Here is an 18,098-nt window from a genome sequence, read left to right as displayed (position 1 = left end):
TATCTGCGTGTGTTGCCATGTTCAGGTAACTGTGGACTTGGACCCCATGATCCCGCTATACATCAATGCTGTTGAGGGTTACGCCATCGCCATTTTGTACGTTGCCTGTACATTTAACTTCCCAAAGCGCAACACCTCACATTTGCTTGGATTATGCTCACAAATTTAGTATTTAAAAGTCTTCTTGATGACCATAACTAGAGTCCACCATTAACTGAATATAATAAAATGATCCCTGTGCGAGTACGTAATTTATTTTCCCTTCCTGTAAATCATCTATTTTTCAATATTTTCTGATCTTCATGTATTATTGAGGATGCCATGGCCGCTGTTCCCACAGAATTCCACCAGCTTCCTGTTTTGTCAGTTGCAGGAGCTATTAATCAGTAATAAACCCATTTCTATGTTGGCTTTGCTGTGGGATTATCTGCTTGAGGATTTGTATGTGGAAAGTGATGGTGGATGTGTTTTTGCAATATTAAACACTACTGGCTGACCTAGATGGAAAAGGGATTATCGGTATTACTAGCTATGATATCGCTGATAATTTTAAGTTATCTGATGTGTGCAGCAGAGTACATTTTGATAAGTAGCAGAAAGCTATAGCTACGCTGACATCATATGAGATTTGTGTACAGACCTGCAAGAAGCTAATTCACTTCTCCTGGGGCCAGTCCCACTTCGATCGCCGGAGCCGTATGGAGTTGTGCACGGGGCTCCGAAAAACTAATCGTGTTTAAAAATTCCGCGCGGCAACGGCCTGCCGGCCCGCATCCGCCTCGACGCCATGTCACTCAACCTCCGCGCGGCTCCTGCTTCTGGTTTGGTCATGCTTGCCGCATGCTGTACGGCTCAAGCAACCACGTTAGGTCGCGCTTGCCGCATGCAGGCGCGTGCTGGTGAGACCGGCCCTTTAGGTCGCGCTTGCTGCATGCAGGTCGCATGCTCGTGGGACAGGCCCTTAACTCAGTGACAAATAGGGGTTTAAATTTGATCCAAGCTTCTGAATTTATTTTTTTTAAATTATGGGCAAGTGCCTCTTAACAACAAAAAAAACAATATGGTTGCCTTGTTTATTTTCCCCATCTATCCTTCAAAAAGCTTTTTGCAAGTTTCCCGACTGCAATTGGTCCTCCTGGTTCTTGGGGACTGTTCAAATAGTCATTCTTAACTAAGGGTTGTGTATGCTCCTAAACTCAATAAAAGGGCTAGCTGTTTTTTAAATTGCCCTGATCGATTCTAAATCTGAACATCTACCAGGTGACCACCCTCCCACCACTGCCAAGACTTATTAAACTGTCCGATCTCAGGCAAGGGTATAATATTATTAAAAAGAGCCCTAGAAAAGCAGTTCGGGGGAACTATTTTCTACCAGTACTGAAACAAGCTGTTAGGAATCACATTATGATCCACTCAAAGACCAGGATGCTGCAGGTTTGGTAGCAACCAATGCAGCGAGAATTGGGAGGTAGTGGAGCAGCGGAAGCAATAAAGAAGATAAATTGTTTAATGGTGTGATTAACGTCACAGTTAACTCTTTGTAAGCCATAAAGATTTTATTAATCATTTGCTCTGTAGTTTCTGTAGTTGCTCATCTCAGTAACATTTCATTAAAATTGCCTCAGTTATTATAGAGCATATTTCTGGCGTTAGATCACCCAAAGGCTGTAGTCTCTTGTCTTTTAGGTTTTTTGCTATGTAGCCATATTTTTAAGATTTGGTAGTTTCCTAGTATAAATGGCATCTTGTTGGTTACAAAATTGCTTCAGAAATGCCGTTACTATTTTTCTTGTAAAAATGATTTGGTTTGTGCATCAGATGTGATACGTTTATCTGTACTGTTTATTCTTTCAGACTAGATGCTGTTGATGCAAAACATTCAGGGGAGTACACTTGCCATTTCTTCACAACGCCTGCTGTCAATGAAACCATCTTTGTGAAAGGTATGGAGTGTTAAAAAAATGTTATGTCAACTGAGCAGCCTAAATAAAAGCATTTCCATTTATTGAAGAATATTCTGCAAGCAATGGAGGTTATAGTAAAAGGCAAGATAATCTCTGCTTCATGGCTCTCTAACACCACTTGTTTGCTTGTGATTGTTGGATGATTTTTACTTTGTCCTTGTTGAATTCACCAGTTTGTCTGAAAGCATAGATGGGAGTGAGTAAGAGGATAAGGAATAATACCTGCTGTAAACTAAATTAGTTGCATGCCAGTAGATTAATGGTGCACACACCAAGCATGTTTTTAATCTAGTTTGGTCAGTTGGAATGTTTATTTTCTGCGCAGAAGACTTCCTTTCAGCATCCTAGCTAATATTTTTCTCTCAACTACCATCATCTGCACAGATTATCTGGGTAATTGTCTGCAGGAGATCACTATGTGCAGATTGGCTGCCTCATTTCCTGTATCCTGCGACCTCTCGTTTTATACGGGGTTTCGTTCCTGAAAAGCAGTATGCAATACAAAATAGCGCAAAGTAAGCATAAACAAATGTGTAAATTTGAGCACGTTATTTCAAAAGTATAGCGTGTATAGGTAATTTCAAAAGTACTAAAGGTATTAAAGAAGTGCTTTAGTTCTAACTAAGCTAAACAGTATTTCTATCTATCGGGTTAATTTACCTTTCAGCAAGCAAGCATACCAAGGTTTAGATGTCATCTTAGATGAGTTGTATCGTGTTCCTGTGTCTGATCACACATGTAATTGGAATTGATTGCATTTATCTGTTTAGGTCATATTTCAGGCCCTTAGCACAGAATAGGAAGTCCACAAGACAAGCCAGTAAATTAAATGTAGAATGTAGTTTACTGAATGATCCCCTGGTTGATCGGAAACACTCAAATTACATATGCTATTCTAGCAATGCACTCAGCGTGCTTTATGTATTGTGTTGGCTTTTTATGGCACCTGCCTGGAATAATGTCTCCAAAGCCTTTAAGCTTAAGTATAAGAGCGATACAGTGGCGTAACTGTGGAGCTGCTGCCTCGCAGTGTCGGAGACCTGGGTTCGTTCCTGACCTCTGGCTTTACACCTACTTCTGACCGCGTAGGTTTCCTCTGGGTTCTCCGGTTTCCTCCCAATGATGTGTGAGTTTGTAAGTTAATGGGCCTCTTAAAATTGTCCCTAATATGTGCAGGGAGATGCACCTATACAACTAATGTGTGTATCGATGGACTTGGTGGACCGAAGGCCTGCTTCCTTGCTTTACCATTAAACTTTTAACGTAGTGTACAGTATTGACGAAGTATTTTTGTTTAAAATAGAAAATTTTTTATTTCTATTCTGTTCTATTTCTTTGCATTGGTTTACTGTCATTTGCCTACTATATAAGAACTTCCAATAGGAGACTCTAGGTACTCTATAGTGAGTGTTTAAGAAGGAACTGCAGATGCTGGAAAATCGAAGGTAGACAAAAGTGCTGGAGAAATTCAGTGTGTGCAGCAGCATCGATGGAGCGATGGAAATATGCAATTTCCTATTTCCTTCGCTTCATAGATGCTGCTGCACCCGCTGAGTTTCTCCAGCACTTTTGTCTACACTCTATAGCGAGTACCTGATTATGATCTAAAGACTGCTTGATGAAAATGAGCACAAATGGGAGTCTTCTGGCTAACCTCAGTGCAGCAGCAAAGAATCAAAGAATCTCTTGGTTTTATAAATGTTGAGCAAATAAGTATTTCATTGTTCCATTCACATACATCAATTAAATATTCTTGACTTTTGCCAAAAAAATTGTAATCTTGTGAGAATGTTTATAATTGTGGGTGAACTCTTGCCCATAATGAGTAGTCAAGGCTACTTGATAAAGAGCTGGAAGATGACATAAAGGGGTGTGCTTTGTATTGAGCCTAAACTATGTCTAGAGGTTAAAGAGCAAGTAATTTGACTTACAATATCTTAAAACAGCTTAGGAATCCAACCCTTATCTTTTAAGTTTAGTTTAGAGATGCAGTGTGGAAACAGGCTCCACTGACACACACTAGGGTCAATTTACAATTATACCATACTAAGTTAACCTACAAACCTGTTTGTCTTTGGAGTGTGGGAGGAAACCAGAGATCCTGGAGAAACCCTATTTGGTCATGGGGAAAATATACAGACTCTACAGGCAAGCATCCATACCCAGGTCTCTTGCACTGTTAGGAAACAAATCTACTGCTGTGCTGCCCATTTACGTTACCCAAGAACATGTCTGTCAAGGGAAAACAACAGGGATTGATTGAAAATGTGACTTTTTTTTAACCAGCTCCACCTGGTGTGAACGCTGAGAAGAAATCTGAACATGGAAACGAGGGAGATTATGGGGTATTGATATGCCGGAGCACTGGCTTTCCATCGGTTGAGAACTGGTCATGGTCCCGGCAGACCAAAGCTGGTATTGAGGTAACTTGCACCATTAAGCAACCAACTAATTATTGTGGGTGACAAAGGTTTGGCTTCATTCATGTGATTTTATTTATTTATTTATTTATTTTTGGGATGAAATGTTATTTCCTCTTGACTCTTTCTGATGTGGAACCCAGCATTGTTTCTCGCCAATTAAAATTTTGGTTAGTTCTTCAAATATTTATTTTATGTGGTTGAGTACAGTCACTGATTAGTTCCAGAAGCTTTAAGGGTGACAGTCCGATTACCATGATTTGGCCTATTTTTGTTACACTTTATAACAAAGTCTAATACTCGAATTGGTTCTTTTTTTTCTTTCTGACATGATCATTTTTAGGTTGGTAAAAAGCAATATTTAGTAATAAGCAAAGTATAATTTTAAGTAAACAGTTAATGGGGGGGGTGGTCTATTGTTCCATTTATCCAGTCACTTTTTTCTTGCTAAAAATAACCTGTGTTTTTGATCAACAAGAAAATCTATCAATAAGGGAAAATGTTGGAGTTGCTGGGCATTACAGTGCCCTCCATAATGTTTGGGATAAAGACCCATTATTTATTTGCCTCTGTACTCCATAATTTGAGATTAATAACAGAAACAATCACATGTGATCAAAGTGCACATTGTCAGATTTTAATAAAGGCCATTTTTATATATTTTGGTTTCATTATGAATTTTTTAATTCATTATTCTCCTACCATCAACAGTTGTATCATCAATGAAGATAAGTGAACCAGTACCTCCAGCAGCCATACATGCCCAGGTCATAACACCCTAGCCACTGTCTCACAGATGAGGTGGTATACTTTGGATATTGGGCAGTTCCTTCTCTCCTCCATACTTTGCTCTTCTTATATAAGTTTATGTCCGTCTCATCTGTCCCCAAGACCCATTTTCCAGAACTGTGGTTGCTCTTTTAAGTACTTGGTAATCTGTAACCTGGCATCCTAATTTTGCGGCCTACCAGTTGTTTGCATCTTGCAGTGTAGCCTCTGTATTTCTGTTTATGAAGTCTTCTGTGGACAGTGGTCATTGTCAAATCCACACCTGACTCATGAAGAGTGTTTCTGATATGTCGGACAGATGTTTGGGGATTTTTCTTTTTGGGAGAATTATTCTGTCATCAGCTGTGGAGGTCTTCCTTGGCCTGCCAGTCCCCTCTTCCATAATGATGTTCCAAACAGTTTATTTTGGTAAGCCTAAGGTTTGGCTGATGTCTCAAAAGTTTTATTCTTGTTTCTCGTAATGGCTTCTTTGACTTTCATTGGCACATCTTTGGTCCTCGTTGATAAACAGCAATAAGAGTTTCCAATGGTGATGGAAAGACTAGGTGCTGAGAGCTCTCTTATACCTGCATTAAGGAGGCATTTAAACACACCTGAGCAATTACCAACAGCTGTGCAGCCATGTGCCCCAAACATTATGGTGCCCTGAAATGGGGGGGACTATGTATAAACACTGCTGTAATTTATACATGGTGAAACCAAAATGTGTATTTATTAATATCTGACAATGTGCACTTTAACCACATGTGATTCTTTTCTATTACAAATCTTAAATTGTGGAGCACAGAGGCAAATAAATAAATGATGGGTCTTTGTCCCAAATGTAATGGAGGGCACTGTATAGGCAAAAGTGAGTTCTCTCTGGTTGCCCTTTTGCTTAGAATCCCTTCATCAGAGCTGCACAAAGCAAGAAAGCTGGAGTACTTTTATTCTTTATTGGAACATTTTAAAATACTTATTTCAATTTTAGCTTATTGTCAATGGAACAAAAAACTTTCACATCAAGAACATGGGAAATAAGACTGAGTTGCGCATCTCACAGCTGGGTATTGAGCAAGACCAAGGAGAATATTTCTGCAACGCAACCAATGAAATCGGTGCAAGAGTTGAGACGATTCATCTTCGAGTTCGTGGCCGTTACGCTGCTGTTTGGCCTTTCTTGGGAATTGTTGCTGAGGTGATTGTGCTTGTCGCAATTATCTTCATTTATGAGAAAAGGAGAAAGCCTGATGAAATTTCAGATGGTAAGTTAATAACTTTGTTCTTTTATGTTTATGTTTGCATAATGGTTCAAGAATATTGGTATATCCTTTTCATAATTAGAACTGACCCAGGGAATCACACTGGCAAATTCCAAACTGATACTGAGAATCTACTGAAGAACCAACATTTTCAGGACATCCTTCAATTAACTCAATATTTTTGACGTTCTTTACCAGTGGTATTTCTGACTGAATGTTATTGTAAACCATTCAGTGCAAGGTGAATGCATTGAATGTATTTCCAATCACTCAACCAGCAAAATGGAGACTTGACAGTTCTTAATGCTGGGCATGATGTGCCTTTTTTAACCAACTAAAATAATTGAAATATTGAAGATCAGATTCCTCTGACATTGGGGTGGTTAGTTGAGAGAATCTGCACAAATGATTGCCATATTAGTATGTAAAAGGGAAAATAATCGCACCTTTTTTTGCATTGCGCCCTTAGTCGTCAAACAGCTCTGGATGCTACAAGCATAAATTAGATTAATGACCAAAGAAAAATACCGATGATATAAATCTCTAATCTACCAGAAAATCTTGGAAATGTTTGCCCAGTTGATTTGCCAAGTCTCAAACAATAAACCATTAACGTTTTAGCCAATTAATGGTTTTAATTTAAAAAGGACTTTGCCGATGAAATGTTAACTGTTTTCCTCTCCACGCGGGATACTTGTCCTGCTGAGTATTTCCAGCATAATGTTATTATTTCAGATTGCAGCAGACTTGGTCAAAGAGCCTTATTTTAGCTTATAGAAACTCAAAGTTTGAGAGGGGAATTTTTTAAGATAGGAACTTAAGAGTGGTGTTTTTGCAACTAACTGAAGTAGAGTCATGACATAAATCAGCAAATCTTATCAATGTTTTGAACTTGCAATATTTTGAACTTGTAATCCTCTATATAAACTTCAGCAATGAAAATCGTGATACATGCATCGTTTTTTTTGGATCTTGCTTGATCATGTCTGAACAGAAACAGAAGTCTTTATGTGTATGTTGGTGCAGTGTCGCTAATTTTGAGTCAACACAATCCAGTTTTATTTTGTTGGATTCTAGCATTTTCTTAACTGTTTGAGCTCATTATATTGGGATTTTTGTCAGCAGTAGATTTGAAATAAAACCAGTAACTGATAATCTGAAAGAGTGAAATTCAAGAAAGTTGAAAGTAGCCAGCAAGTGTGAAGGATCGTGTTTCTCGTAAATAGCAAAATCACCCTTGCAGTAATTTTAAAATTGAATAAAATTGGATGTAACATTGTTTTGTAACCTGCTTATCTACAGACCAAAGAGTGAGTTCTACATCAAATTATCAGTAAGGGCACTTGATTAACTTCTGTGCTGTGCTCAAGGCCATTCTGGTATTTACAAGGAAACAAAGATGGGCGGCATAGTGGCGCAATGGTAGAGTTGCTGCCTTGCAGTGCCAGAGACCCGGGTTTGATCCCAACTACGGGTGCTGTCTGTACGGGGTTTATACACTCTCCCCGTGACTGCGTGTGTTTTCTTGGGTTTCTTTCCACATTCCAAAGACGTACAGGTATATAGGTGAATTGGCTTGGTAAATGTAAAAATTGTCCCTAGTTTTTGTAGGGTAGTGTTAATGTGCAGGGATTGCTGGTCGGTGTGGGCCTGATTGGGCCGAGGGACCTGTTTCTGCACTGTATCTCTGAACTAAACTAAAGACCATGTGGCCAGAGTTGCAGGAATATGCTTACCAATTTACTTTGTGATATTGATCATCGTGTCAACGAGGCAATCTATGGCATTGTAGAGTAAACGAGGAGGGTTAAAATTAGACATGATGGCTCAGATTAAGCAGGACATCTGAGTTTCCATTCATTTCAGAGGAAGAAAAAATGATGCATAGTGTAAAGCAGATTGTTAGTTTCTGTTGAGCCTCCTGGTATTGGCAAAGATCAATTCCATCACCAGGCTGTTTGAGTACCTGGTGTGACTAGTGTAGCTGTTAAGGAATTTTGTGAAGAATTCAAGTAAAATGTTTTCTTACTCGTTTACTGTTGGTTCATATCCTGCGGTAATGTAGAATAACATGCATGTTGTCACAAGTAACATACTCTAATGGATGGGTTGCGCAGAATTCAGGTTATTGCCGTCTTTGCACAGTTGTTGCTATACATGGGTTTAGCATTAGTTTACTGTACATCGAATAACTTGCTGGTTGAACTGGCCCTTTTCCATCATTTATGCATGAAGGTTGTAAAGTCATTTACTATAGCCACTCTTGATGTGAACTATGTTGAAAAGGTGCAATGTCAAACATAAGTACCTTTTTACTAGGGCCAATTTACACTTATACCAAGCCAGCTAACCTACAAACCTGTACGTCTATGGAATGCAGCATTTCCCATCTTTCAACAAGTCACTGTTAATTGTATAAAGTGCACTCCCCACAGATGATAAATGTTTATTGAAATGTGATCATCCTGTAAATTTTATGATAATGCAGCTCTAATTTGCTTTCAGAATTTATGTCAATATATTTAGTGTAATTTGGTTTATTTCTCTATGATTGAAATAACTGATTGGTTTGGGCAACAACAATAACTCCAGTAACATAGTTGTACAAAGAAAATTACCCGAAGATCAGAAATTGTTGAAAGTGGAAAAGCCGGGTGGTAATCTTATCACTTCTGTTTCCAGCCTTGGCAGGAAAGGTTAATGATTCAAACATGCAATGATGTAACACGGAGGGAAGCCTCTGTACCTTCTTGTACTACAGTAGAATTACCCATTTAATTTCCCTCCCTTGGTTTTTCCTTAGTTCTGTAAATGTTCAGTTAGAAATTGCAGGGTCGTCGTCTCATCACCATCTGACTTGCTATCTTTATGAACTTTGCCAAGAGCGACCAATGAGTTATGAATACAACGGGTTCAAATTGGCAAAACTATTTGTTTGAGTTAAATTGTTAATAGAATATTTTTGTTAGCTATAAAAAGTAATTAATTGTATGCCGAAGAATCTTCAGGCTTAGGTTTTTGTTTAACGAGTCTGTTTTGGGCAGTCATGCTTGTTTTTTAAAATTTAAATAACATAAAGGCTCATTTATGTGTACTGGGTCTATGTTGAAAGTACCTTCTTGTGCATGCTTCCCAACAAAATTCTAACTATGAAATTGGTTGTAAAAATGGTCTTTAAATTGTATTTTAGGCTTTAAAAAAAATCAATGGATATTGTCAAAGCCTTGTGCCTAAGTAGATTTAATTTAAGGAGAACAAGGCTAAACAGTGTGCCTTATGTACAAACTGCTCATCTGCAGCTCCTTGTGTCGATAAGACATCTACTTATTTTAGTGTTAAATTTAGAAACAAGAAAGTGATGCTTTTCTGCTTTCAGACTTGTAATAATAGGTTTGGGAGCTCCAATAAAAATGCTGGTATGAATTCAAAACTTTACAAACAATATTTTATTAGGTAAAGATGCAGTGTTTGGTTTTTGAAGTTTGGAAATATGACCTGCAGAATGATAGGAATCATGCTAAGAATTGCATTTTTCACACGACTAGAATTCAAAAATAAGGATGAATGAGTATGTGTAGGACTGGGACGGAATCTTATTGGCATTTTTATGCCAGTGTTTCATATTTAAACATTAATAATTCAATATCTGTACTGTAACACCAAAGAGGTTGTAAAAGTCTCCCACTTTGTTATCACGTGACTTCACCTTGACTCAAATCTCCCTGCTTATAGAGAAGCTCGTTTTTACGGACATTACCAAACACGTTTTGAAAAGTTAAATGCCAAAAGTAAATGTATTAAATATCTTTGCGCCTATACTAAACCTTATTTTGTTTTTGCATGTGAATTTGATGCTGAACAGATGATGAACAAGGATCTGCTCCTTTGTAAGTTTACCTAACTTCGATATCTAAGATGTTTTTGAATTTAGTCATAGTTGGCAGTCTTTAACGAATTCTTCATTTCTTGTACAGGAAAAGTAATTCATCCACAAATCATAAGGATCAAAATATCAGGCAGCGAAACTCCAACTGATTTGATTCGTCCTTCACGACAGGTCAGTAAATCGTCCATGAATGGCAACATTCATCCCCATCATTTGAAGCTAATTTTCTATTTCACAAAGTTCAGTTTCATGTTCCCTATCATTGCCTAATCTTGGTGATCTATTCCTCTTCTAAAATGGCTCAACATCAGAACTGTCACTTTTGATGTAGGCATTCATGAATTATTTTAAAGAGAATGTAAGCTTTCTTTCTGTTAATATGACAAAGATTTTTAACTGCTTAAGATAAATTTACTGTTAATGGGCTACTTTTGAACTTCAGATAAGGCAAGCAAATTGCATTATAATAGGCAAGATGGCGACCTATTTGTGCACAATGACGTCCCACAGAAAAGCAATGCGAACAACCATAATATTCTTGGTGATCTTGCTTGGTCACTGTCGAACAAGAGGTATAGCTGTTTGCACAACATGGTCTTTAGCAGTCTGAAGAAGGGTTTTGGCCCGAAACGTCACCTATTTCCTTCGCTCCATAGATGCTGCTGCACCCGCTGAGTTTCTCCAGCATTTTTGTGTACCTTCGATCTTCCAGCATCTGCAGTTCCTTTCTTGAACACATGGTCTTTAGCATTTGCCTGCAATGTCATCATAAATGGGCAACTGATGCTACAGAGTGTTTATTGGTATGTTTTCGAAACAAAGCAGGGCATTGTCTAATATGCACTTGGTTCCATTATTCTGAACCAAAAGGCCTTGAATCAAACATTTATACAAAAAGGGTTCAAAAGACTTTCAGTTGGAGTTTTAGATGCATTCTGAGAACACTCCATGAAGTATTGAAGCTGAAGTTCCTTGGATGTAAAATAGAACTGAAATAAGTATATGATGGATGTTAGGTGATTACATGATGGATAATTATATGATAGACTAGACTAAGTGGGACCCGTTGGGTCCCAGCATCACACAGGAGGGATGGTCATCCAACACAATATTCCATCTCTCCACCAATTCTAATATTGGTGGCCAGTTGGGGGGGGGCTTTCTGGGTGTTAGTATGGAGCGCTAGTATGGGTGTTGTGGGCTGAAGGGACTGGTTTCCAGAGGGCTAGTATGCAAATTGTGTGCCAAATGGATTCTTGGGCTGGCATCTCAGTCAATCAAGCCTGTTGTGCTGGCAACTCACTCACGGCTGGTGGGCTGGTAGTTGACTCGCAGCTAATCCTTGAAATTCTATTTCAAGCAGGGTATAAGGCCACCAAATTCAAGTGCAGTTTCTTACCACTTCTAGCAGGGTGCAAGGCCACCAACTTCAAGTGCAGTTTCATACCATTTGAAGTAGGGTGCAAAGCCACTAAAGACAGCGAGTCGTGACCTCTCCCTCCTCCATCTTGCAGAGACTGAACTTTAAAACTAATAACACTTTTATTTTTCATTGATGGGAAGAATTCTCTGCACCTGCTCAGCGGAGGGGGACTGAGTAAGATGGCCAAAAATCACAGCCGTAAGTGGTAGCGTTTTATCTAAAATCAATATACAGTGCAAACAGGAAGTAAGTGCATTTACAGTAGTGCCTTTTAACTTCAAGCCAAAGCACCCAAGCCACCATTTGCAGTAAGTAGTGCCTTTCAACTTCAAGCCAAAGCAACCAAGCCACCATTTGCAGTAATAGTGCCTTTCAACTTCAAGCCAAAGCTCCCAAGCCACTATTTGCAGTAAGTAGTGCCTTTCAACTTCATGCCACCATTTAGAACCAATAGACATTTTCTTTGCAAGCTTTAGAACCAATAGACATTTTTTGCAAGCTTTAAAACCAATAGTCTTTTTTTTTTTTTGCAAGCTTTAGAACCAATAGACTTTTTTTTGCAAGCTTTAGAACCAATAGTCTTTTTTTTTTTTTTGCAAGCTTTAGAACCAATAGTCTTTTTTTGCAAGCTTCAGAACCAATAGACATTTTTTTGCCAGCTTAGAACCTATAGAGACATATTTTTGCCAGCTTAGAACCTATAGAGACATATTTTTGCCAGCTTAGAACCTATAGAGACATATTTTTGCCAGCTTAGAACCAATAGACATATTTTTGCCAGCTTTAGAACCAATATAGACATATTTTTGCCAGCTTTAGAACCAAAGAGACATTTTTGCAAGCTTAGAACCAATAGAGATTTTTTGCAAGCTTTAGAACCAATAGACACATTCTGCAAGCATTTTAGAACCACTAAAAGCTTTAGAACCAATAGACACATTCTGCAAGCATTTTAGAATCACTAAGGGCATTTACATTTGAGTAGACATGAGTTCAGTGTTATTCACAGCTCAGAGAAACGTGACCCTCTGCCTTCCTCCATCTTGAAGAGACTGTGTGGCACACCACTTCCTGGTTTTATAGTCCCTCCCCCCTGCCGCCAGCGGGGGCAGCAGGGAGAATGGGGAACTTTGTAAAAAACATTAATATCTCTGTCATTTTTAATCAACGGGAAAAATCCTCGGCACACATGCGGCGGAGGGGGGCTCTGAGCAAGGTGGCCAAAAATGACGGCCGTAGGTGGCGGCGTTCTCTCGGAAATCGCAGCACAGATGGCCAAAAGCGGTCAAGAACAGACTTTTAGTAATATAGATAATTAGGTTGATTACAGGAAGTTCAAATGAAAGGTAAGGAAGGTATCAGCAAGATTCAAGATCAAGATTCAATTTAATTGTCATTTGGACCCCTTGAGGTCCAAACGAAATGCCGTTTCTGCAGCCATACCTTACAAACAAATAGACCCAAGACGCAACATAATTTACATAAACATCCATCACATCGCTGTGATGGAAGGCCAAAACAACTTATCTCTCCCCTGCACTCCCCCCGATGTCAAAGACAAGTCAAAGCCCCCGGCTGGCGATGGCGATTGTCCCGCGGCCATTAAAGCCACGCCGGGTGGTGCGAGGTCGCACACCGGGTTCTTGATGTTAGAGCACCCGGCGTGCGCTCGCAGAGTCCCGCGGCCATTCCAAGCCGCGCGGGGCGGTGATGTCAGGCCCCGCTCCAGGAGCTCGCTATATGAAAAACGCTATATGAAAAATGAGCAGCAATAATTGTAAAATGTAATGCAAAGTATTCTTAACAGCAAAGGCACTGGTGCAGCTGGCTGGAGCTGCTGCTTCAGTGCCAGAGTTCCTGGTTTGATCGTGACCTTGGTTGTTTGTGTAGAGTTTGCACATTCTACGTGTGGCTGTGTGGGTTTCCTCTGGGAACCCCATTTTCCTCCACATCCCAAAGGTATATGGGTTTACAGGTTAATTGGCCTCTGTAAAATTGCCCCATGGGAGTCGATGCAAGAGTGGGATAGCAAAGAACAAGTGCTAATAGATGATTAGGCAGCATGTACTCAAGGGCCGAAGAGCCATTTTCCATGCTGTATCTTTCAATCAATCCGGTCGATAGCCGAACGTGAAAGAGTTTAACAAAGCCCCATGTGTGGTCTCAAACGGAAGAATGATGGTAAAGTGGCTGGCATGGGGCTTGAGATGACCACGATAAATTAAGACAATACAAAATGGATTGACCATAAATTGATGATGGGTACTTTTGAAAGAATTTTAAATAACCAAATAATCAGGAATGCTAACCCCAGGTCACAAAGAAAATGAGATAATGTTAGATGCAGAGAAGGCATACAATTGCCAGAAAAAAACAGCTTGCCCAAGGAGCATTTGCATAGACAAAAAGTTTGTATGAGGAAAGGAAGGTGAAGATTGAGTGATTTAGCGTGGAGCAATAAAAAAAAAACTGAAGCGGCTTCTGTAGAGAGGTCAGTGAAGACAAATGTTGGGTCCCCTGCATTCAGAAATGGGGGACATTATAATTGTGCCCTGAGGTGGCAGAACAATGAAACAATGATGGACTAATGGAGAGTAATTCTGCTCATTCATATAACCTGATATTCAGAATTAAAGCTCATTGTAAATGCAATTATATCACCATGCAGGAATTGAGAACTGTTGGAACAACATTCAAACTTATATGTTGGGATTTGGGTTGCTAATAAATTTGTTTGAGTGACAGTCTTTTGAACATTATTGTGCAGAACTGGAGATCTATGACTCTTCATGTCACCAAAGCTTGCTATCCATTTACTTTTTCATTTTTCTTGATCACATTTATTTAGTCAAGATCACTTTCTCTCCCTAGGAGACCTACACAACTTTAAGCAAGACTGCAAAATGGATGGGGTTTCCCGTTGGCATAGAGAATGTCACCTTCAACATGATTCAAGTATTTGATCTATTCACAGATCCTAAAGCAATTGGATCTACAAAAAAAACAATAATTTAATTGCTGGTGCCTTTCAACAACAGTGTAATGTCATTAGCACCAGCAGTCACTCAGTTAAAGGAACCTGTAAAGTTTCTGGCCAATCTTGCCTGTATAAACTGGACTAAAATGTTCTTGGTAAACAATTTGCTTTTTCTTAACTATTAGATTGAAACCGGTGTGTTCTGTCAAACATAAGCGGTAATTTAATATTTATCACCTTGCTTTATTTACAGATTAGCATAATTATTGTGGTTGGAATTTGTAAATACAAATATTTCACTCTTAATTTATCACATGTAGGTCAACAGTAATGATGCAGTCTAATTTCTCTCATATTTTTAATCTTGCATGTTTAAATTTACAAATTGGCTTTTGACGTACATAATGTGAGGGTAGTGTTATAGACTTGGTTGTTGTGTACCCAAGAAAGTGGTGATTTGTACAGTGTATGGTTAAATTCAATGTTTGGATGTGTGGAATAGAGAAGGGAGGCGGTATTTTGTTAGCTTCCATGTTGAGCTCATTGGAAAGTGATGGGATAAAACCCGAGTCTATCCAATTTACATTTTAATGGGTATCATGGAAATAAGATGAAACTGCCATTTTCTGGTGGTCAGATAGAATGCTAGTTAAAATTAATACAATATTTTTTTTTTCTGGTGTTGTTCAGTTGCTGATTTCATGCCACCTGTATAATTTTATACTTGGGATCCTACTCAATGAGGGCAGCAATTCACAAATATACTTTGAGGTTTAATGACAAAGCGGTCGAATACCAATTTTATACTGTGCTGTAAGTGTATGTTCAGTGGAACCTGTTGGTCAATATTTTAGTGCCCTTGTCGGTAATTTGAGAAAACTATTGTTTATACAGCTCTAAAAAAGAAATAAAATCTAGATTGCTGCCACTTTGGTTCAAAGAATCGGATTACACCAAGAGTTGGCCTGAATCTAATCTGCTAGAGCCATCTAATTTGATTTTGTTCAAACAATGACTGGGATTCCCAGACTTGCAAGCTTTCACTAACTGGATTTTCTGTTGACAATTCATGCTGTAATGAGGGTTTTAAAATGTTAAGCATACTTAAGTTTGCTCATGCTCCATTATTCACATCAATATTTTTCTACTTCTCAGTATTACTGATAAGATTGCGCATGAACTGTGGTCTTTAATTGTATTTTCTTGCTTGGTGGGCAGCAATTTCAAGTTTGCTGCAGGTGAATATATTTATAGCACAGTGTATTACTACTGTACTGTTAGTGCCATTGTTGTTGGAGTTTAATTTGCCAATATATTTGCTGCCTCTTTGTCCAGGAAAGAAAGGGCCCAATGGTGTTTTTTTGTTGTTTGTGGTGTCTACCTGTTATAACCTTAAATGTTCCCCTGCAGGATCAGCTCATCAGAGCTTGAAATATGTTGGCCTTGGACACACTGCATGTAAATGTTATGTTCTGTAATTTTTGGGAAAACAATAAAATTGCTTTTGCTGTTGGTGAAGTCCTCAGTTCAAAATTAATGGAAATGTAAGTGATTTGAAAATGTGTGGGTTTTTTAATGAGTTTGTAGTATTTGGCCATTATACTATTAATTGTACTATCTTTTTTTCCTACTAAATCTTTATTGCTGAAGAATAATTCCTTAAATTTTAATTAGATTAATTTTTCAAATTCATTTTACCACCCTGCCTCAACAGTATGCAATGCCCGTCAGAAGTTACATCATTAAAATTCTTTGTAAATTGTAAACCTGTAAATTGTGCATTATTTCGCGTTGTGTCAGTCTTTTACCCAGGATGGGGAATCAAGGACCAGAGGACTTTGGCATAAAGTGAGAGGGGAAAGATTTAATGGGAACCTGAGGAGAAACCTTTTCACTCAGAGGGTAGGATGCTGGGTATATGGAATTAGCTGCCAGATTAGGTAGTTGAGGCAGGAACAGCATTTAAAAGACATTTGGACAGATACAATAATAGGGAAATTTAGAGGGATCTGGGCAAATTGGGAATAATTTAGGTGGGACACTTTGGTTGGCGTGGATGAGTTGGGCCGAAGGGCCTTTTTGCCATTCTTATTACTGTTCCCCTCCAGTGTTTTAACAGGTCATTCAGCCCACTGGGTCTGCTGACCGATGATCCCCGTACACTAACACTATACTGCACACTTGGGACAATATACACTTTTTACTGAAGTCAATTAATCTACGAACCTGCACATCTTTGGAATGTGGGAGGAAACTGGATCACCTGGAGAAAATCCACATGGTCACAGGGAGAATGTGCAAACTCTGTACAGACAACAGATCTGGATCAGACCCAGGTCTCCGGTGCTGTAAGGCAGCAACTCTACCACTGTGCCACAATGCCACCCTCAAAATCATTGTTCCTTCATGTTCAGCAAGGCTTGGAAGAAGTAGTGAGGGCACATAATTTATTTTAGGTGGCAGGCATTAACATCTGCCACCAAGAATAATTTGGCAGTAGCATCACCAACCAAGTTGGCCAAGTCCTGAAAGATGTGCATCTGGCAGGTGGAATCTGCATCAACCGATGAATAAATGAACAGACTGATTGAATGAATCCTGATTGCTACATGCTATGTGTCTATCATAAACTAGGGGGCAATAACCACTGACGGTAATGTCTTTGAAAACGAGGTCTTCACATTGGTAGTGCCCATTATCATATGTGGCACTAAAATGGAATACCAAATATTCAGCAGATCCATCAGGCACTTTCATCATGGTCGTCAGCAAAAAAAATAGTCTGTCGTTGCCACACAACCAGTATTTAAAAAGTCAGGAGCATTAGTTCAGGGAGGTGTTCTATGAGCAATGAGAGGCTTGATATTGAGAACTTGTGCAATGTTGTCCAAACTACAACCTAGCCATCAGCACCAAGATCAAAGAGTTGGTGTAAGAAGGCAGTGTTGGGGTGAAGAGGGGTGGTGAACACAGCCTTGTCCTTTTCAATTGAGGTGTTAGCTTCAAATTCCTAGGCATCCATATCGCCAGAGACCTAACCTGATTCCTTTACAATGGAGCAGTGATGCCGAAAGTGCATCGGTGTATTTACTTAGATGTCTTGACGAGATTCAGCATGTCCTCGAGGATTCTCTTGAACCTCTATGCAATGGAACATATTTTGATGGGATGCATTCACAGCTGGGTATGGCAACTGCGCTGCTTATGATCACCTCAACCTGCAGAGATGAATAGTGCCCAGTCTGTCTTAATGGTGCAGAGCATCAGGAAGGCTGGAAGTATTATCGAGGGTGCCTTGCATCCTGGCCAATTCCATTTCTGTCTTCTACCTTCTGCGTGAAGATGCAGGAAGCTTGAAAGCCTGGACTGCCAGACTTACGAACTACTTCCCCACTGAT

General features: G+C 39.2%; 1 protein-coding gene across 1 annotated transcript in view; it reads left to right on the top strand.

Annotated features, from left to right (window-relative positions):
* The window catches only part of bsg (basigin), a 30,517-nt gene extending 14,305 nt beyond the window's left edge, over positions 1-16,212 (top strand). Inside the window, exons 3-8 of the mRNA XM_055658902.1 lie at positions 1,855-1,943; positions 4,251-4,387; positions 6,144-6,417; positions 10,277-10,301; positions 10,389-10,471; positions 14,595-16,212. Coding sequence (XP_055514877.1) covers positions 1,855-1,943; positions 4,251-4,387; positions 6,144-6,417; positions 10,277-10,301; positions 10,389-10,449 — 586 coding nt within the window. The 3' untranslated portion in view covers positions 10,450-10,471; positions 14,595-16,212. The remainder of the gene's footprint in view (positions 1-1,854; positions 1,944-4,250; positions 4,388-6,143; positions 6,418-10,276; positions 10,302-10,388; positions 10,472-14,594) is intronic.
* The last annotated feature ends 1,886 nt before the right edge of the window (positions 16,213-18,098 follow it).

The sequence above is a fragment of the Leucoraja erinacea genome, chromosome 29 (assembly GCF_028641065.1).
Source record: "Leucoraja erinacea ecotype New England chromosome 29, Leri_hhj_1, whole genome shotgun sequence".
In the NCBI taxonomy this organism is placed as follows: domain Eukaryota; kingdom Metazoa; phylum Chordata; class Chondrichthyes; order Rajiformes; family Rajidae; genus Leucoraja; species Leucoraja erinaceus.
This window is presented reverse-complemented; position numbering and strand designations above follow the sequence as displayed.